This window comes from Callorhinchus milii, unplaced genomic scaffold (genome assembly GCF_018977255.1).
Source record: "Callorhinchus milii isolate IMCB2004 unplaced genomic scaffold, IMCB_Cmil_1.0 Scaffold22, whole genome shotgun sequence".
Classification (NCBI taxonomy): Eukaryota; Metazoa; Chordata; class Chondrichthyes; order Chimaeriformes; family Callorhinchidae; genus Callorhinchus; species Callorhinchus milii.
The window spans coordinates 8,186,371-8,208,638 of record NW_024704763.1 but is presented as its reverse complement, the minus strand read 5'-3'; the positions used below and the strand labels follow the sequence as shown (position 1 = coordinate 8,208,638).

At 48.3% G+C, this 22,268-nt stretch overlaps 1 protein-coding gene across 2 annotated transcripts in view; it reads right to left on the bottom strand.

Annotated features, from left to right (window-relative positions):
* ppcdc (phosphopantothenoylcysteine decarboxylase) overlaps positions 1 to 21,978 on the bottom strand; it is a 46,167-nt gene extending 24,189 nt beyond the window's left edge. The window contains exons 1-3 of one of the 2 annotated variants that reach the window (XM_007909429.2): positions 21,792 to 21,978; positions 5,417 to 5,512; positions 934 to 1,062 (exon numbers count right to left, since the gene is read on the bottom strand). In XM_007909429.2, the coding sequence (XP_007907620.1) occupies positions 934 to 1,062; positions 5,417 to 5,512; positions 21,792 to 21,926 (360 nt within the window). In that variant the 5' untranslated portion in view covers positions 21,927 to 21,978. The remainder of the gene's footprint in view (positions 1 to 933; positions 1,063 to 5,416; positions 5,513 to 21,791) is intronic. The other variant, XM_007909439.2, reaches the window with a different exon arrangement.
* Positions 21,979 to 22,268: the final 290 nt, after the last annotated feature.

Genomic DNA, 22,268 nt, shown 5'->3' with positions numbered 1-22,268 from the left:
ATTTGAACTATAAATAACCTTTACATTATGAAGGGACTCCTCTTCATACTATCTACTCTGTTTCAAGCAGAACACTATCATTGTTCAGAGCATCATTAAAAAGTGATGAAAAACATCTGCAGCTAATCCAAAATAGGGATTAATAGGAAATCTTGATTTACGTGAAGCGTAGGATGCACAATGTGAAATGCGGAAACTAACAAGAAAAGTCTCCCTTGGGGACTGAGTGTGGGTTTGGCTGTTTTCAGGAAATTGTGCAAATAGTTGCTCAGAAAGTAGTTCACATGTCCTGAAAGGAATCATTGAATCACTTGACTGGAGGTACTTAAAATTCAGAGTAGCTCATATGACACATTTCGTTGGCTGCCATGAGAAACATTTTATCTGACAAATCTTTTTAAAAAGGAAGTTTGAATTTCAGAAGGAACTTTGAGTTGAGATGTGTAGGTTTCATCTGCACAAAATTTGAAGTATGTAGGTTTCATCTACTTTGAGGCATGTAAGTAGCATCCACACGATACATAAAAGGCTGAAGCACTTTGAGCCAGCCCCGATGTGAAAAACGTTACTTAAATGGGATTGGAAAAAGTAAACCCAGAACAATACATTAGGATGCACCAAGATAGCTGAACTAGTGGGCAGAAGTTTAGAATACCCGGCGGTCAGTCAGAAGGTAATTAATAACTGGAAAAAGTTGCCAGGAACAAGTTGCCGGGTACACTGCACTCATTTAAAACAAGTCTGATGCTGTGAAAGGAGGATGATGGAGTGGGCATTCTGGGACCACGAGATCAGATGGGGCGATATACTGTGATATCAAATGCAAGCATCATTATTATCTTCAGATATTGCTGTTGTTTATTGTGCATTATGAAACAAAACCCAGTTTCATGTTTCAAGCATTCTTTCACTGTTAATCCATCATCAACTTACCAATAAATTATCACAGATTCCACAGGCTATTTTTCCTAGAGTATTGGCATCCAAAGGTGCTATCACCATGAGATCAGCCCATCTCCTCAGATCGATATGCAACACAGGATCTGACTTCTTTTTCCATACCTGTGGGAGCAAAGCACATAGGTCTGATTGCACTATAACAATTTTAATAACATCAATTTTATTATTAGCATTTTGCTTTGTTTACCAAAACTCTCGTTCATGCCTATGTTACCTGCTGCCTGCACTTTAACGCACTCCCTGGTTCCACCATCCTGAAGCTCCAGCTAAGCCTCAACATAAGCAAGAGGTTGGGAAAAGATTCCTTTTCCTAACCAGTGTCTGTAATTCTTGATGCAAGAATCATAGAATTATACAGGACAGAAGGTATAACTTTTTTCTTAAAAGTTATTATCGAATCGGCTTCCCCCACCCTTTCAGGCAATGCATTCCAGATCCCAACAACTCGCTGTATGAAACATTTCTCCTCACCTCCCCTGTTTCTTTTAACAACTGTTTTAAATCGGTGTCCTCGGGTTACTAACCCATCCGCCAGTGGGAATAACTTCTCCTCGTTCACCCTATCAAATTCTCTGATAATTTTGAAAACTTCTATTAAGTTTCCTCTTAACCTTCTCTGCTCCAAGGAGAATAATCCTAGTCTCTCTCGCCTCTCCTGGTAACTGAAGTCCCTCATTCCTGGTACCATCCTGGTGAATCTCCTTTGCACCCTCTGCAATGCCTTGGCATCCTTCCTAAAGTGTGGGGCCCACACAGTCTCTCGCTGAGTAAAACTCTACTCTTATAAAGGTTCATCATAACTTGCTGACGTTTGTTTTCTATGCCCCTATTTATAAAGCCTAGTATCCCCTATGCTTTTTTAACAGCTTTATCTACCTGTCCTGCCACCTTCTAGCATGGGGATGATGGGTTGAGTTAAATAGAGATTCTCTCTTCCACTCAAATACTTTTTCAAAAATGTGTCTGGACTAAACCACAATAATCTCATTTGAGCTACATCATGGTGAGCTAGCATGTGTCAGAATCATCAGGAAATGAGAGGAAAAAAAATGGAGGAAGTAAAGAAACCAGGGGAAAACCGCTAACTCTTGCTTTTTGCTTTATATAATCATATCTTTGTTCATCAGAGAACCTTTCACACTAACTTCTCTCCTTAGGGAAGGAGAGTTGCAAAGAGACATTCTCATGAAATTAGCTGGTTGTTTTGCAAGTGTGATTGGTAGGAGCCTGGGAACAGATCAACTACTTGACCATTGGACAGATTGGTTGAATGGACAAGAAATCTTAAAACTCTCTTCCCTCCTAACCCAACAAAAATAAATTTTCAACTCAATCTTGAAAGGCCTGCAATTTGAGCCGGAACATCAATAACAACTTGAATTTATATAGCGCCCTTCATGTCAGGTAGCATCCCGGACCGCTTTAAACAACAACAAATCACATTTGTATAGCACCTTTCAAGTCGGAAAAACATCCTAAGGTGCTGAATAAACCTGGATATTAAGAGGAAAGCAGCCTTATTATAGAGCACTGTGAAAAAACACAGAAAATCAATTGGGCTTGGGCACCAGTTTTTATGTGTTCTTGTGAAAATGCCCTAAAAATGATTAAGTTACAATGTTTTTCCATCAATTTACCGAAAGAAATGTTTGTTTGGTACAAAATGCCACACCATTTTACTTCATTGGCTGTTGGGTTTCGCCCACAAAATATACAGGCAATTCACTTTACAGCGTATTCTGTGAAGAACTTTGAGACGTCTTGAAGAAGTGATAAGGTGCTATATCAAATGCAAAGATTATTATTATTACAAAAATACAAAGGTATTGAGGTGACATAATTTGCTGACTGTTATGAAATCTAACTCGCTTGTCGTTGGAAAATAGAGCTGATGGCATACAGAATGCAACAGGAAAGGTCACTTCTTATTGTGTCGGATACCTTGTTATTTTGACTAAGATGGATCGAATGTAAAACATGGGATGTAAGATAGGGAATGTTGAAACCTGCAGTCAAAGATTAAGGAAAAGGAAGTATCTGCATTGTATGTAAGGATTAGTCACTGTCGCACGTATCCTGAGTTGGAGGAAAACGTCAAGGATATAAAGACTCGGAGAATGGAGTAAAGAGAGAGAGCAGAGCCCCTTCAACAGAGAACGTCCTCCTACCCGAGAAATCAAGAACAGGAGATTACAAGCAGAAAACATAATATAAAGCGTCGTAACTACAGAAGACAGAAGAAACGGAGGAAGAAAATCAACGCAGGCAAACAATGCGCTCCTTGAACTAAAAAGGTTTAAGGCAGGCTTGTTTGAGGAATTGTACATTAGCATACTAAATTAGAGTTGAAGTGAAAGTCACCATTACCACATCATCTGGGTCCCATACACACTTTTCTTCTCTCCGGTCTGCTTATTTTGTTACAATTTTCCCTCCCTTTATTTTTCATTATTAAAACTTCTTTAACCTACTATCCCCCGTCCTCTATCCTATTTTCTCCTTTGTCTTCCTTGCCCTGTTAGCCCTGAAAAGCCTCTCCCTCCTAATATGCCCCAGTTCCTACGAAGGATCGTGGACCCTAAACGTCGACTCACTTTCCTTTCTCTACAGGAGCTGCCTGACCTGCAGAGTGTTCCCAGTGACTTCTGTTTTTGGCTGTGAAAGTTGGTTCCTCTATTCTTAGGTTCTAAGAACTGTATATTGGTTGTGTGGAGTCGCTCGTTTACTCTGATCACAATAAATTCCCTATCATACTGAGAGACTAGCAGGTTAAAGCTCTGTTAATATGAAAAGGATATCAATTCAGAATATGTCCACTGCTCACAATGTGAACAATACTAGCTTTATAAAGACAGCCTTCCCAACTAGGATTTAACTGGGCGAGTAGATAATTCAGTGGGTTAGCTAGATACTGACCTTCCACCTCCGGAATTTGGGTTTGAACACAAGCCAGACTGATAGGATGTAAGCTACAAGACAGAAAACAGAGAGTAGGGCTAAAAGGTAGCTACTCAGACTGGCAGAGGGTGGGAAGTGGTATTCCACAAGTATCGGACTACCGGCAGACCAAGAAAAAACAACTAATATTATTAAAACATATTAAAATATATAATATATAAAAAATTAATAATAAGGCCTGCTCCATGTCCCCCGACCCACCCGCCCCACCATTGGCGGGAGAGCCTTCAGCCACTCTGCCCCCAACCTCTGGAATTCCATCCACTAATCACTGCACCTCGCCCCCTCCTTACCCTCCTTCAAGTTCCGCCTCAAAACCCTCCTCTTCCACCATGCCATCGGTCTCCCCACCTGACCCCAGCTCGGGTCTGAAATGCTGTACACTGTCCAGCACCTTGGTACGTCCTCCCAACGTGAAAGGCGCAATACAAATGTAATCTTGTTGTAATATTGCTTACTTTTGATATAGCATCTTATCACGTCATCAAAAGATCTCAAAGCACTTGACGGGATTTTACTGTAAAGCATAGTGACTGCTGTGTATTTGTAGGTGATGACATAGGAAATGTCCAATGATGGCAATAAATGACCAAAGTGGGAAAGTATTCAATTTCTCATTTCAGCAGTAAAATCCTTGTGCTCAAAAGCTGACAAAAAACTTTATATATTCAATAATAACAATCTTAGTATTTTATTAGCTATGCCAAAGTGTATTTGTATGCAAACGTGGCAGTCAATTTGCGCACAACAATACTCCCAAAAATAGCCATGAAGAGAATGAGCAATTTAACTGGATAATTTGTGGAAAAGGACACCAGGAGAAAAATTCCCCATTTTCAAATAGTACCATGTCCATTTGTATACTCTCCGCACCCTCCACCCCTCTTGATTCCAACCACCAGCTCTGGTGCGGATTCCTAACTGGCGAGTGCCTTGGGACGTCCTCCTAACGTGAAAGGTGCTAAACAAATGTAATTTGTTGTTGTCCATCTGAATGGACAAAATGGCCTTAATGTTGCATCCAAAAGATGACACCTCTGACAATGTAACTCTCTCCCAGCACTGCATTGGTCAGCCTGAAACATGAGGTCCCAGTTCTCAATTTAGGACTTATACCAAATGCTGTTTTTACGGCCCAGATTAGCTGGCAGATTTGTCCATATAAAAACATCCACTTCAATTTCTAAACATTTATATTTTGTAAGGCACTTCAGGAGATATAATTTGACGTGAAAGGTACCTTATCACTACGAATTACAATTATTTATTGCAAGATCCACCCAGGTGGCCAAAAGTGGTGTATGCAAACGCATCGTGGCTAGTAATTTGCATACGTTGAACAGGTTTTATTTGAATGTGTTGGGTGGCTGGCTGGGTCATCAACAGGTCATATATAATAATAATAATCCTTGCATTTGATATAGCGCTTTTCAGATCTTCTAGACATTTGCACAAGCTTTTTCATTGACTTTTCATTGAATTAAAGAGAATGCGTTACCTCCCACTCATCTGAATCACTGTATATTTTAACAGCGACATCTTTCTGGTCGTAGAAGTGTTTTGCGTGATGGGTGGTCACCACTTTTACTTCCATCTACAAAATAAGGAAAGCAAAGATCCAATTATCATACAATTCTCACTGGGGATCGGAAAGAGGCAAGCAGACAGAGTGCTTCACAGGATATAGGAGTTTCATTTAGGCACCTCTGGTTTTTCTGCATTGCATAGTTGCGGCTGATGCAAACAAACTTCTGCTTCCTGAGTGGTTTTGCACAGGAAGAACCAGCGTTTACTTTACCTTCTTCCTTCATTGCAATACTCCACAATTCTCTTAATGTACAAAACATCCTTACAGTACATGGGCCTCAAAAACCGAAAGAACACACAGTATATTTGAGAATGGCCGATTGGATCTCCCCCCACCACCACCAACTAACAAAGATTTCAGGTGATTTTACATGCAATTCTGTCAAGTTGTTTTATGTAAACATTGAAATCTGAAGTGCCACACAATCTGAAGGCGGAGGAGTCTGAGTATGTGCTGGCATTGATAAAACATGTCTTTTATTAAGACATATTGAAAACAGGCTAATTAACCACTCACATGTTTCAAAGACTAAAGTAAATTTAGGAGTGTGGTACATTTCATGTCAACAAACACAACTAATGTTCTGTTGGATTATAAATGTAATCCCATTATAAAATACTTATGACAGTAAACTGTGTAGCCTTATTATAAGATGCTTGTAACAGTAAACTAGTTATTGTAATCTTAAACTAATTATAGAAATTGAAGAATACTTTTAACAGTTGTATACATGATGTGATGAGGAATAGACCTCGGGGCTGTTGCATATTGCAATTGGACATTGACCAATGAGAAGCAAGCAGGAAGGATAAAAGAATTCTGGGAAAGGGACTGGATGTTGAGGTGTACGTTTGAAGTAAAGCAGCTATTGATCTAAACTATTGTGGCTTGACAAGTAATACAAGACTAATGAAATATCATGCGATAGTAGGATAGTTGGAGGAGGTATACCAATTAATAGACAGTATAATGGATGATGTACCATCAAGGGTTAAGGATGTTTGAAGGAGGAGGAAGATTGTCTGTACTGAATGTCTGGTGCTCTTGTCAAGGTCTGCCTGTGGAATGTGATAAGCGCAGGCTTAAGTTGCTGATTGTAAGTGAACCAAGGTTCTGGGAAAGTCTGGAAGACTATAGGAAGTGCTAACAAATAGCTGCATTGATTGATGAGGGCAAGAGAACAATGGCATTCAATGATCCGGTCTGAACCAGGCACAAACTGCTGATGTGTATCCTTGGTTGGCACAAAGGTATAAAGGGACAGGTCTGAGCTACGTTGAGCAGCACTTGGCTCACTCCCAGTAACCAGATCTTCCACCTGAGATTTAGACACCGATGCAAAAGAATCAATGCCTGCTACCAATAATCCCAACTGCAAGAGATTCAATGCTCAACAACAACAACTTGGATTTATATAGCGCCCTCCACGCTGGACGGCGTCTCAGGGCGCTTCACAGTAACGGATCCCGGGGCTGAGCCAGAGGGAGGGGGAGGAAGGTGACCAAAGGCGCAGTCGAAAAGAAAGGTCTTCAGCAGAGATTTGAAAACAGGAAGGGAGGGAGCGAGGCGAAGGGAGTGAGGAAGGGAGTTCCAGAGCCTCGGGGCGTAGTGGCTGAAGGCACGGCCGCTGAAGGTGGAGCGAAGCACTCGGGGGACAAGGAGGAGGCCAGACCCGGTGGAACAAAGGCAACGGATACTATTTTGAGCAGAGAGGAGGTCAGAGAGGTCGGGGGCTGCAGAGGAGTGCAGGGATTTGAAGATAAGGGTGAGGATCTTGAAGTCGATTCTCTCTGGGACAGGCAGCCAGTGCAGTCTGGCCAGGACTGGGGTGATCGGGGAGTGGAGTTTGGTGCGGGTGAGAATGCGGGCGGCAGAGTTTTGAATAATCTGGATTTTATGGATGGTAGTGGATGAGAGGCCGGCGAGGAGGGCATTGGAATAGTCCAGCCGCGAGGTGACAAAGCCATGGACTAGGGTTTCAGTGGCTTTCGGAGAGGTATTGGTGGAGACGGGCGATGCGTCGAAGGTGGAAGAAAGCGGACTAGTGAGGGACCGGATGTGGGGTTGAACCTGACGCCGTACGGGTTCGGGGATTTTAGGCGGAGGTTGGTTAGGTGGAGAAGGTGAGAACCGTGAGATTTTTGACATTGACGAGAGCCAAAGAGTATGGCTTCCGTCTTGTCAACGTTCAGCCGAAGGAAGTTTGCGTTCATCCAGCCCCTGAGATCTGACAGGCAGCTGACAGAACATCAGGGAACTGGGGGTCGCAAAGAGAGGTGGGAAAATAGAGCTGGGTGTCGTCCACATACATGTGGAAATGTACCCCATGTCTACGGATGATATCCCCAAGAGGGAGCATGTAGATCAGAAAGAGAAGAGGGCCAAGGATGGATCCTTGAGGTACCCCGCAGGTGACCGGGTGAGAGCAGGAGGAGAAGCCGTTTGTGCAGATGTATTGCTGGCAGTTTGTGAGGTAGGACTCGACCCAGGTGAGTGCGGTCCACTGAGGTGGATGACAGAGGAAAGGCGGTGGAGGAGGATGGCGTGATCGACTGTGTCGAACAAGGCGGAGAGGTCCAGGAGGACAAGGAGGCAGAGGGAGCCCTGATCACAGATAGAGAGGATGTCGTTTTTGACTTTCACAAGCGCAGTCTCTGTACTGTGGGCGGAAACCAGACTGGAGGGGTTCGAAGAGGGAGTGGGAGGAGGTGTGCGAGAAGTTGATTGGCAACAATGAGTTCTAGGACTTTAGCGAGGAAGGGCAGGTTTGAAATAGGGCGGTAGGGATTGGTTGATGACGTCAGCCAATAGTGGGCAGAGGAGGGAGGGGCTGGGTGATCAGTAAGTTGGTGGGGAGGGGATCGAGGCAGCAGGTGATGGTGGGTGAGAGGGAGAGATGGGGAGGAAGGAATGGATGGGGGTGGTGGTAGGAGCAGATGATGGGGAGGGTGAGTGGGACAGAGAGGGCGTGGTGGTGGGTGACAAGAAGCAGGTGGATGAGGCTGCCTGGTGGATGTTGTGTATTTTAGATGAAAAGAAGTCCATGACCTCCTCGCACTTGGCATTTGATATTAAGATGGAGGAGGCCTGAGGGGGGGCAGGGAGGAGGTAGTGGGTGGTGGAAAAAAGTATTTTAGGGTTGTGTTTAGCCTCCAAGATGATGTTGGAGTAGAAGTTGTTTTTGCGTGTGTCAAAGAACGGCGGTAGCCTTGGAGATGCTCGAGCCACAGTTGGCGGAGAACTGTCAGGCCAGTTTTCCGCCATCTGCGCTCGAGCAGCCGGGTTTGGGTTTTTAGGCGGCGGAGATGGTTGTTGTACCAGGGGGATCGGGTGGGTTTGGAGATGGTCCTGGATTTCAGGGGGACGAGGGAGTTGAAGGTGGAGGAGAGGCGATCATGGAGCAGCTGGATGGCTGCTTCAGGCTCTCCGCGGATGGAAGGCCAGAGGGATAGGATGTTTGATGATGTGAGGGTCTCAGGGGGTAGCCTTTTCCAAGGGCGTTAGAAGATGGTTGAGGGCTTGGTGGAAGAGAGAGGGATGTGAGAGGAGAAGGAGATGAGGAAGTGGTCCAAGATTGCCTTGTCCACTATACTGAGGTCGGAAATGTCAAGTCCGTGGGTGATAACGAGGTCAAGGGCATGACCACGGTTCTGGGTAGGTGAATTTATATGAAAGGTGAGGTTTTGGGAGGAGAGGAGGGCAGTGAAATCGGCAGAAGTAGTGCAAAGGGAGTTTAGATGTGGGTTGAAATCGCCTATTATGAGCAGGCGTTCGGAGCAGAGGGACAGGGAAGAGAGGAGAGATGTCTGTGTGGAAGGAGCCGGGGGGCTTAGGGAGCGGTAGACAAGGAGAGTTTTCGATGGGAGAGAGGGGTGAGAATCTCGATTAGACCTGGATGTATCAGAGCTTGTGGTGGTGTTGACCATGTGTAATGCTGTCCAGCTTGTCCATCTGCACTGAGATTAGAGCAAAACTCAAAGGTGCTCTGTTACTGAACAGTGCTTCTTTATACCAATGCCAAACCTCTGTGACCAAACCATCTACTAGCGAAGCTCTACCTCATAATCATGCTGGAGTAATGTTTGTAGTGGAGGTTTCAATATAACAACAGTATAATCTCTGGTTTCAGATGGTCAATATTGGCTATATGCAATAGCACTGAAGCAAAGTTTAAAAAGAACATTCATGGCTAATTATAATCATTAATTTTGATATTTCGTTTGCTGGTTCTTCTGTTTTCCAATTCGCTAAAGCTCACTGGAGCTTCCCTACCTTTCTCCTCAGCCACCCACCACTGACCTGGATCTAATAATCCCTCCAAAACAAAACAATAATAAATTGGTCATTTTCAATCTACGACTGTTTGTGGGATATTGCTGTGCGCAATTGGCTGCCGCGTTCGCCCACAAATATACAGTCAATTCACTTTACAGTCTATTCTGTGAAGCGCTTTGGGACGTCCTCCCGACGTGAAAAGCGCTATATCAAATGCAAGGATTATTATTATTATTATTATTTTCCTAACATTCATCTCAATTTCTGAAATCCTTCAATAACATGCTCTCAGTATGTCACATTGTCGCACTCTGCTGCTTTGAACAATAAGAGTGCATACCACCTACCTGAAATATCGTCAAGATCAGTTTTCCTTAAATGGTTCGATACTTGCTTTCAGACCTAGGATTTGAGTTGATTTACAAATCTAAAGCACTTATTATCAGCAAAAAGTTACAGGAAACACATATCTTAAAGTGTTTGGTGTAACTATTAACTATCATAAAATGTAATCTTGAATGATGCAATGCAGCAGTTTTCCTGTAACCACAATCTCAATGCTTCAGATCTGCAGGTGGCTGAAACGTTAAGAGATTTTTATTAGGATAACACAACATTGCGCAAAAAAAGGCCATTAAATAACTTATTGAACCTCATGTGTCAGCCTGGCTCAGTTGGTTAACACTATCATCTTTTGAGTAAGATGGTTGTCTGATCAAGCTTCACAATCAGGACTTGAAGTAACAGAGACTAAACTGACTCTAATGTAGTGTTGGGGTGTGTTTCAATGTTGAATGTGCTGTCCTTGGGAAGACACATTAAACCGAGGTTCTGTCTGCCTGTCATTAAAGATCACATGGTGCTACTCAAAGTTTCTCCCTGTGTTCTGGCCAGCAATCCCACAAATAAAATTGGCTGATTGTGGGAAATTGCTGTGCACACTTGGCCAGTTCACCAACAAGTACAGAGTCACTACATTTGACCATATATCACGTCTTCACATTTTGGGACGTCTCCCGATGTGAAAGGTGCTTTTCTAAATGCAACAACTATTATATTATTATTATTATTACTTCCTCTATGTAACAGTAAATAATTAGTAAACCTAGCAAATCTGGATGATGACAGTGAACTTGTCATTTTTCGTATTACTGTACTTTCTCTTCTCATATGTTGACATATGTTTGAATTGGAAAATTATGTGTGTTCCCATAACCTTGGAATAAAGATGTGTTCATGATTAAAGCTAACCTATGTCCCAATGTACAGGGATTAAGGGGAACAGGGATCTCACCATCCAACCAAGATGATACTGGTAGCAGTAAGGGTACCAGCAGCAGCATGGTTGAATGGTGGGGCTGCCCTCAGCTGAAATCAGCTAACAGCACATATCAGGATCAGACAGGGCACATTCCAGCCCTGCACGGCTCCACTTGGTGGTGAAGGAAAGGCCTTCCAAGGTTATTTCTGAGAATCCAGTCAAAGCTCGCTCTGTTTTAAATCTACCAACATAAGTCCATTCACGTTACTGAGACAAGCATTATAGGCAACAAGCTAATAAATGCTTGACAATTTACATTTGAATCAAAGAAATACACAGTTACAAAAATAGTCGGAAGGATTTTCCTGTGAGCGAAGCTCCTGCTTTAGAGACTTCCGCGTGGATCAGACCTGGCTGCCCCCTCAAAAAAAATTACTTTAATTAGCTGAAAATCTCTCATGCACACTCGTCATTTCCATAGAACTCCATCAGCTTGAGAGTTGTCAGATTCTTAACTTTTACTGTAAAAGCACCAGGAACTTTTATTCCAGGAAAATGGTAACACTGAATTAATGGTAAAAAGAATTTTGGATTTAGGTCAATATAACGGGAAAAAATGTCCACTAACAGGAAAAATGAAGAATCTGCCATCAGCTAAGCACGTCAATAAATCTAAGTGGGCAGTTTTTTGAAATATTTTGGCAACTACTTATATTAAATACCGAAATAATTATTTTAAAGCTCAATTAACATCCTATATGTAGTGAACTTTCTGATTAACACGTGTATTTAGTGTTAGCACTGCGTGGGCCACATTAGTTTTGAACTGAAACATGTGAATTGGCAAGCTAATAAACTAAGGACCAAAACTGCAGTTGGTTTTATTGCCAGAACTAAATGGTTTTCAGGGTGGAGCACAAATTAAGTTGGACCAACAACAAGATTACATTTGTATAGCGCCTTTCACGTCGGGAGGATGTCCCAAGGCGCTGGTTCAACCCCTAGGAACCTCCGCTTAACTCTTCCCCTCATCCTACCTCCAGGGTATATTTGTGGACTGCATTTATTATCAACAACAACAACTTGGATTTATATAGCGCCCTACATGCTGGACAGCATCTCAGAGCACTTTACAGTAACGGATCCTGGGACCGAGCCAGGGGAAGGGGGAAGAAGGTGACCAAAGGCACGGTTGAAAAGAAAGGTCTTCAGCAGAGATCTGAAAATGGGGAGGGAGCGAGGTGAAGGGAGTGAGGAAGGCAGTTCCAGAGCCTCGGGGCATAGTGGCTGAAGGCACGGCCGCCGAGAGTGAAGCGGAGGACAAGGAGGAGGCCAGATCTGGAGGAACGGAGGCAATAGATACTGTTTTGAGGAGACAGGAGGTCAGCAAGGTCGGAGAGTGCAGAGAAAGGCGAAAAAGGCATTAAAAGGTGAAATGCGCTGTACAAATGTAATCTTGTGCATGTCTCTCGTGCCCTCCATTCCATCATCGGTAGCCACGTTTTCAGCCACTACAATAACAACAACAACAAATTACATTTGTATAGCACCTTTCACATTGGGACTGGACAGTCAATGATTTGGACCCGAGCTGGGGGTTGGGATAGGGGAGGGTGGAGGGCAGGAAGGGAAGGAGGATGACTGAAGGCACAGTCGAGGAGGAGGGTCTTAAGACGTGCCTTGAAGGAAGCAAGGGAGGGGGTGAGGTGGAGGGACTGCAGGATAGAGTGCCAGATGGCGGGGAGGGCAGGGGACTTGAAGCAGGCCTGAGCCCACTGGATGGAGGGAGCAAGCATCTGGTAGCGGGTTAGGAGGTCCCAGAGGTAGGGGTGAGGAAGACCATGGAGGGCCTTGACGAGGACCAAGATTTTGAACTGTATCCTCTGTGTGATGGGAAGCCAGTGGAGTTGGGCGAGGATGGGGGTGATAGGGTCGTGGAGCCTGGTGCAGGAGAGGACATGGGCTGCAGAGTTCTGGATGATCTGTGACCTATGGAGGGAGGAGTTAGGGAGGCCGACAAGCAGGGAGTTTTCGTAGTCGAGCCTGGATGTTACGAATGCGTGTATGAGGGTCTCGGCGGCATGCGGTTTGAGACAGTGGCAGAGCTGGGCGATGTTGTGGAGGTGGGGGAAGGCAGAGAGGGTCATGGCACGGATTTGGGATAGAACAACAACAACAAAATTACATTTGTAAAGCGCCTTTTACACGGGAGGACATCCCAAATTGCTAAACAGTCAGGGATCAAGACTCGAGCGTGGGGGTAGGAAGACTCTGGAGTGTGCAACCATGGATGCTGATGCTGCCAATGCCTGAGGTGCGGGGGTGCTGACCCAAGCCAATCAGGAGGGCTTCAGTCTTGCTGACATTCAGCTGTAGAAAGTTGGGCCTCAACCAGGATTTGATGTCAAACAGATATTCAGAACGTCAGTTGTCCTGAAATCAAGGGTGGAGGCAGATAGAGTTGGGTGTCACCTTCGTACATGTGGAAGTTGACCCCATGTCTACGGATGATGTCACCAAGCGGGAGTATGGAGAGGCTGAAGAGGAGGGGACTGAGGACAGAGCCCTGAGAAACACCACACAAGACTGTGGCGGGGGATGGAAGAGAAACCATTGGCGAAGACAAATTGGAGATGGTGTGAGAGATAAGACCTGAACCATTCAAGGACAGAACTGTGAAGGTTGAGGTGAGAGGAGAGGCGATGGAGGAGGATGGAGTGGTCCACAGTATTGAAGGCAGCAGACAGGTCGAAGATGAGGAGGCAACGGGAGCCCTGGTCACAGGTGGATAAAATGTCGTTTGTCACCTTGACCAGAGCAGTTTCCGTGCTGTGAGCAAAGAACAACAACAACAACAACAAGATTCCATTTATTGAGCGCCTTTCATGTCAGGAGGACGTCCCAAGGCGCTGGATTCAAAGAAGGATTCAAACGCAGAGCTTTCTGCCCAACCAACAGCTACCTCGAGCTTGCGTTCTTTGCAGGCCAAGTCAATCTAAAATCCCAACCATGAACCAAGAGCCGAGGCTGCTGGAACTCCAATGTCACTCCTACTCTCATTCCCAGACAACCGCAACTGCCGGACGCCTCACAGCACTATCAGAGAATCAGAGAATCATAGAATTATACAGCACAAAAGAATGCCATTTGGCCCATCGTGTCTGTGCCGGCTCTTTGAAAAACAGTTTCCAAATCAATCCCACTCCTCCGTGCTCTCCCCATAGCTCTGCAAACTTGTCCTCCCCAAATAATTAGCTACTTCTCTTTTAAAAGTTGTTATCGAATCGGCTTCCCCCACCCTTTCAGGCAATGCATTCCGGATCTGAACAAAACGCGGTGTGAAAAAATTTCTCCTCACCTCCCATCTGTTTCTTCCCAGGACTACACAGGATATATTGTAAAGCATAGTGATTATGTATTTTGCAGGCGAACATATTTAAGTTCTCCTGACCCCTGACTGTCCAGCGCCTTGGGACATCCTCCCAACGTGAAAGGTGTTCTATAAATGTAATTTTGTTGTTGTTGTACTTATACATACATACTTATGTTATACTTCAGCTGTGCCAGATATGTCTGTTTTATAAGGGAATGTTACAATGCCCGGGACTGTTAATGTTTAAATATATAAATGTTAGCTCTAATATCCACCCAGATAATTTGGAGAAGTGCTGAGTGGACAGCAGCCATTTCCCACATGGTGGAAATGGAGAGGGATAGATGAATCTCGGAGTGTCAGTCAGTCCAGGATACTATAAGCTATCTCCCAGAACCTGGTTATAGAGTGCCTATTGGTGTTGGACTGGGAGCACGTGCTCATCATGGAATATTATTCCTTCCATTTGATACAGAACCTTATCATGTCATTGAGATGTCTCAAAACACTTCACAGGATTTACTATTAAGTGTAGTGACTATGCATCTGTTGGTAAATTAGGCAACCAATTTGAACACCACAATGTTCCACTAATTGGGATGAAGTGAATGATAATTTTTTCCTGGAGCATTACGAGCCAGGACACTGTGAAAAACTCCCTTCTTTTTTGAGAAGTGCCATAGGATCTTTAATGTCCACCTAAACTGGCAGCCAGGACCTCGGTTTAATGTCTTGTCCAAAGGACAGCACCTCTAATAATGCAGCACTCCCCCAATGCTGCATTAGTTTCAGGGAGTTCAAAGTCCTGACGTGGGGCTTCAATGCACAATCTTCTAACTCAGAGACCAGAGTGCTACCGACTGAGTCACCCTGACACAGAGATCTCAAGGGAATACAGGAGATATCATGAAAAGAAAGTCATGATGAAAAATCTGAAGTTGCACTTGAAACAGATGGTGGAACACCAAATGTGCTTCAATGCTGCAGCCAGTTCTGATTTGCTATACAGGTCTCATTAATTTAAACTGCAGTGTGTCAAGTGTTTTAAAAACATGTTTAAACTGCTTAAAGTGCAAATTAACAGCCATGCTCACACTATCCAGGTGTCGCCACTTAAAGTACTGTAATCTGACATTTTAATGGTGTGTTTTATAGTAAATGGAAAGTTGAATGGGGAGAGGGAGACAAAACAGACTTTACAAGAGGATAAGGAAAAAACGTATTGAAATGTAATAATAATAATCCTTGCATTTGGCATAGCGTCTTATCACGTCAGAAGGACGGCTTAAAGTGCTTCACAGGATATTTGTAAAGTGGATTGACTATATTTGTGGCTAAACACGGCAGGACAATTGCGCACAGCAATGTCCCACAAACAGCCATGAATCAAATCACCAATTTTCTTTGGGAGATTGTTGGCCAGGATACTGGGAGAAACTCCCTTCTCTTTTCAAATAGTTTGTGGGATCTTTAATATTCACTTGAAAAGGCAGACAGGACCTCGGTATAATATCTCATCCAAAACACGGCACCTACAACAATGCAAAATGCTCCCAGCACTGCATTGGAGCATCAGCTTAGACTATGTGCATTCAAGCCCCGCTGTGGGATTTGAAACCACCACCTTCTGACTCGGAGTGCTACCAATGTGTCAAGCTGATAACACATAGGAAAAATATTTCTGGTAAATTGGCATATATTAATGATTTATAGGGATTATATTTTTGCATTACTTTTATTTAATAGAAGAAAAACATAAAATAACTTGTAATTTTATAAAGACCTTATATGTCAAAAAGTCTCACAGCATTTCACAATACATTTTGTCGAACATAGCGACTGTGGCCTGGAGGATAGTCGACGGCATTTCGCACTTGGAAATCAACCGTTAACCCAATCACTGGTGCGTCCAGGGGTCTATTGGTCAGGACAATAGGAAGAAACTCCTTTCTGTTTTCAAATATTTTAATATGAAATTTGATTGCTACCTAACGCCAGTAAACAAGCAGAACATCAGCTTAATATCTTATCTGAAAAGCAGCACCAACAGAGCACTCTCACCTGTACTGCAATAATGTCAGCCTGCCAAATTCAAGCCCAGAGGCAAAAAAGTGCTGCCATCTAAGCCAAGCTGCAAAATGATATGCCATATAACCATATCATTTTTCACAGCATAGAAGGCCATTCAGTCCATCTTGTCTGTGCTAGCTCTGTGAAAGAACAATCCAGTCATTGCTATTTATTTACCTGCCTTTTCCCCAAACCACTGCAAAGGTTCCCCTTTTAAATATTATTATTAATAATAATACTCCTTGGATTTGATATAGCGCCACAGGATGTACTATAAAGTGGATTGACTGTACATTTTGTGGGCAGTCAATTGTGCATAGCAGCATCCCACAAACAGTCATGGATTGAGTGACCATATATTTTTGGGAGGGATTATTACCCCCAGGGAGTATTCCACTAACTGACTAACAAGCGGGTTACTACGTACTGCTAGGTAAATATTTATCTAGTTCCCTCCTAAAAACGAAGATAGATCCTGCCTTGACCACCACACCCGGCAGTGTATCCCACATCCTAACAACTGTTTGTGTAAACAAGTCTTGGTATTTATTCTCCTTTACATGGCACATTTTGCGTTTTACAAATTAAAGAATCTACAACGTCCAGAAGCAATTAATTTGTTGGAAAACACTGCCCCCTACTGTAGAGAATAATAATAATAATCCTTGCATTTGGTATAGCGCTTTTCATGTCGGGAGGACGTCCCAAAGCGCTTCACAGAACACACTGTAAAGTGAATTGACTGTATATTTGTGGGCGAACGCGGCAGCCAATAGCTCACAGCAATGTCCCACAAACTGTCGTAGATTGAAAATGACCAATTTATTATTGTTTTTGGTTTTGGAGGGATTATTATTAGGCTCTGTGTGGAGTAAGGAAACTTCCTCAAGGTTTCGCCCTCTGCCTGGAATTGGACTCAGGTCTCTCACTTGCAAAGCGAGTGCTCTAACCACTGAGCTACAGGACTCCACTGATGCATTCAAGGGAAAATATTCATCGATTAAGAAGGGACTGGAATCTTATCATCAGGAATACCTGTATTTGTGTTTCACTATGAAACACTTCAAAGCACTTTACAGGTATTTGCTTCCAACAACAACTTTCACTTGTACAGCGCCCTCAGAGGTGGGGGGAGGTGGTTGCAAACACGGTTGGTGATGAAGGGGAGAGAGGCAAGGCGAAGGAGTTTCAGGGCGTAGTGGCTGAAAACGCAACCTCCGATGGTGGGGTGGAGGGTGTGAGGGACGAGCAGGAGGCAGTTGTCAGTCAACAGGAGGTGCCAGGTGGTGGATTGGAGAGTGAGGAGTTCGGAGAGGTAGGGAGGTGCAGGAGAGTGAAGGCATTTGAACAAGAGTGTGAAGATCTTGAAGTCGAGCACACTGTCTGTGTTCAACAATGTCCCACAAACAGCTATGAAGTGAATAACCAATTTTAGCTGCGCCCTGAAACTCTGGAACACTCAACAACAACAACAACAAGATTCCATTTATAGAGCGCCTTTCACGTCAGGAGGACGTCCCAAGGCGCTGCACAGTTGGGTCATGACCCGAGCAGGGGGGAAATGGTCAGGGTGAGGGGAGGGAAGGGAGGGAGCGAGGAGGGGGAAATGGTCAGGGTGAGGGGAGGGAAGGGAGGGAGCGAGGAGGGGGAAGAGAGTCGAGAGGGGAGCTGAAGGCTCGGTCAGACTCTTCCTCTATCCTAACGCCTTGCCCCTTCCTTCCCCATCTTCAGGTTGTGTCTGAAGACCTTCCTATTCGACTGTGCCTGTGGTCACGTCCCCCTATAATCTACAGTTTGTGGAGGGAAGAGTTGGGATGCTGCTTTGATGCTCCTGCAGGCAAATACTCTGCTGATCTTGAAAGAATCTGAGACGTTAAACGGTGAAGATTTAGAATAATCCTTTGAAAAAAAACAATAACAATGTGGTCACTCAATCGATGACTGTTTGTGGGACGCTGCTGTGCACAATTGGCTGTCGTGTTTCGAGGATTATTATTATGTATGTATTGGTGCAAATATTCATCCCACGGTTTTGTTTCTCGGAGGTGAGCAGCAGTAGGGCACTATTTCTGGGTTTGCATGAACACGAGCACTCGGTGACATTCCGATTGCCTTCTCCTGCATTAAGAATCGCAAACGTCAATTTTCGGCCCTCGGAATATTGAGAATAATAAAAACTGACATTTGCAATTTGAAAATCAAAGTTCTTCCGGAAAGTCACCCGCACACACCCACCCGCACGCACCCGCCCGCACGCACCCGCCCGCACGCACCCGCCCGCACGCGCCCGCCCGCACGCGCCCGCCCGCACGCGCCCGCCCGCACGCGCCCGCCCGCACGCGCCCGCCGCACGCGCCCGCCCGCACGCGCCCGCCCGCACGCGCCCGCCCGCACGCGCCCGCCCGCACCCGCCCGCCCGCACCCGCCCGCACGCACCCGCCCGCACGCTCCCGCCCGCACGCACCCGCCCGCACGCACCCGCCCGCACTCACCCGCCCGCACTCACCCGCCGCACACACCCCCGCACACACCCGCCCGCACACACCCGCCCGCACACACCCGCCCGCACACACCCGCCCGCACACCCCGCCCCACCCGCCCGCACCCACCCGCCCGCACCCACCCGCCCGCACCCACCCGCCGCACCCACCCGCGCGCACACCCACCCGCGCGCACACCCACCCGCGCGCACACCCACCCGCGCGCACACCCACCCGCGCGCACACCCACCCGCGCCACACCCACCCGCGCGCACACCCACCCGCGCGCACACCCACCCGCGCGCACACCCACCCGCGCGCACACCCACCCGCGCGCACACCCACCCGCGCGCACACCCACCCGCGCGCACACCCACCCGCGCGCACACCCACCCGCGCGCACACCCACCCGCGCGCACACCCACCCGCGGCACACCCACCCGCGCGCACACCCACCCGCGCGCACACCCACCCGCGCGCACACCCACCCGCGCGCACACCCACCCGCGCACACCCACCCGCGCCCACCCGCCCACCCGCGCCCACCCGCACCCACCCACCCGCACCCACCCGCACCCACCCACCCGCACACACCCACCCGCACACACCCACCCGCACACACCCACCCGCACACCCACCCGCACACACCCACCCGCACACACCCACCCGCACACCCCACCCGCACACCCACCCGCACACCCCACCCGCACACACACCCACCCGCACACACACCCACCCGCGCACACACACCCACCCGCGCACACACACCACCCGCACACACACACCCACCCGCACACACACACCACCCCGCACACACACACCCACCCGCACACACACACCCACCGCACACACACACCCACCCGCACACCCACCCGCACACCCACCGCACACGCACACCCACCCGCACACCCACCCGCACACCCACCCGCACCCGCACACCCACCCGCACACACACACCCACCCGCACACACACACCCACCCGCACACACACACCCACCCGCACACACACACCCACCCGCACACACCCACCCACCCGCACACACCCACCCGCACACACACACCCACCCGCACACACACACCCACCCGCACACACACCCACTCGCACACACACCCACCCGCACACACACCCACCCGCACACACACCCACCGCACACACACCCACCCGCACACACACACCCACCCGCACCCACACACCCGCACGCACCCACACACCCGCACGCACCCACACACCCGCACGCACCCACACACCCGCACGCACCCACACACCGCACGCACCCACACACCCGCACGCACCCACACACCCGCACGCACCCACACACCCGCACGCACCCACACACCCGCACGCACCCACACACCCGCACGCACCCACACACCCGCACGCACCCACACACCCGCACGCACCCACACACCCGCACGCACACCCACCCGCACGCACACCCACCCGCACGCACACCCACCCGCACGCACACACACCCGCACGCACACACACCCGCACGCACACCCACCCGCACGCACACCCACCCGCACGCACACACACCCGCACGCACACACACCCGCACGCACACACACCCGCACACACCCGCACGCACGCACGCACACACCCGCACGCACGCACGCACACACCCGCACACACACACACCCGCACACACACACACCCGCACACACACACACCCGCACACACACACACCCGCACACACACACCCGCACACACACACACCCGCACACACACCCACCCGCACACACCCACCCGCACACACCCACCCGCACGCACCCACCCGCACGCACCCACCCGCACGCACGCACCCGCACGCACGCACACCCGCACGCACACACACCCGCACGCACACACACCCGCACGCACGCACACACCCGCACGCACGCACACACCCGCACGCACGCACACACCCGCACGCACGCACACACCCGCACGCACTCAAACCCTCACGCACACACACCCTCACGCACACACACCCTCACGCACACACACCCGCCCGCACGCACCCGCCCGCACGCACGCACCCGCCCGCACGCACGCACACACACCCGCACGCACACACAGCCGCACGCACACACCCACCTGCACGCACACACCCGCACGCACACACCCGCACGCACACACCCACCTGCACGCACACACCCGCACGCGCACACCCACCGCACGCGCACACCCACCCGCACGCGCACACCCACCCGCACGCGCACACACACCCGCATCCCCACGCACACCTGCGCGTGCACACCCACGCACGAACGCACCCGCACACCCGCGAGCACACCCGCACGCAGTGAAATCCTGCACAACATCAGCTGACAGTCAGTCCAGCCTGGCCCCAGCTGTTTCCAATGCAACAACAACAACAACAAAATTACACTCGTAAAGTGCCTTTCACGTCGAGAGGACGTCCCAAGGCGCTGGAGGGGCAGAGTTTCTGACCCGAGCTGAGGGTCGGGGTGGGGGAGGGGGGTGGGGGTCGGGAGATCGAAAGCACTGTCGAAGAGGAGGGTCTTGAGGTGGGGTTGGAGATGGCGAGGGAGGGGGCGAGGCGGCAGCCTGCTGAAGGGTTTAGATCTGAAATACAGTCACTACACCTTAGACTTTGGCAGCGTATCCGGTGAAGCGCTTTGAGGCGCCTCGGAGATGTGATAAAAGGCGCCGTATCAAATGCAAAGATTACTATTATTCTTATTGTCGGATATATATAACAAAGCCGGAGCCTGGCGGGCGGGCCGGGCCGGGCCGGGCCTCCTGTCGCCATGGTGACGGTGGGGGCGGGAGGGGGAGGGAGTGATGGCGGCCTCCCCCCCCTCCCTCTCTCCCTCACTCACCTGACGCAGACCCCGCAGCTCACGCACCAGCTCTGGTAACTTGAGAGCCGCCACACTGCCCGTCACCGCCACCAGGACCCTGTGCCGCCGCTCGGCGGCCGCTGAGGAGCCGACAGCCTCCACCTCCCGCTCCATCGCGGGCGCTCCCCGCCCCCACCCCGGGCCCAGCCGGCCTGAACCACCGGAGCTGGGGGTGAGGGGGAAACCTTCACAAACACCCCGACAAGATCAGCCATCAGAGCCCCAACTGCTCACGTCACACCGAGCACTCATAGCTAATCAACCTGTGCGTTTGTATTGGTATTGCTTCGCCGTCCTCGGTTAGTTTCAGGGTGTATTTGGGGATAGATCACCCGCCACCATACCCCCCCCACTCCCCCTGAACTCGGTTGGTGCAGCTCGCTGGGGTGGGGGTCACCATGGAGATGCGCGGTGCACTCTGGGGGATGTAGTTCCCGCGGTGCAACGCGCGCTTCT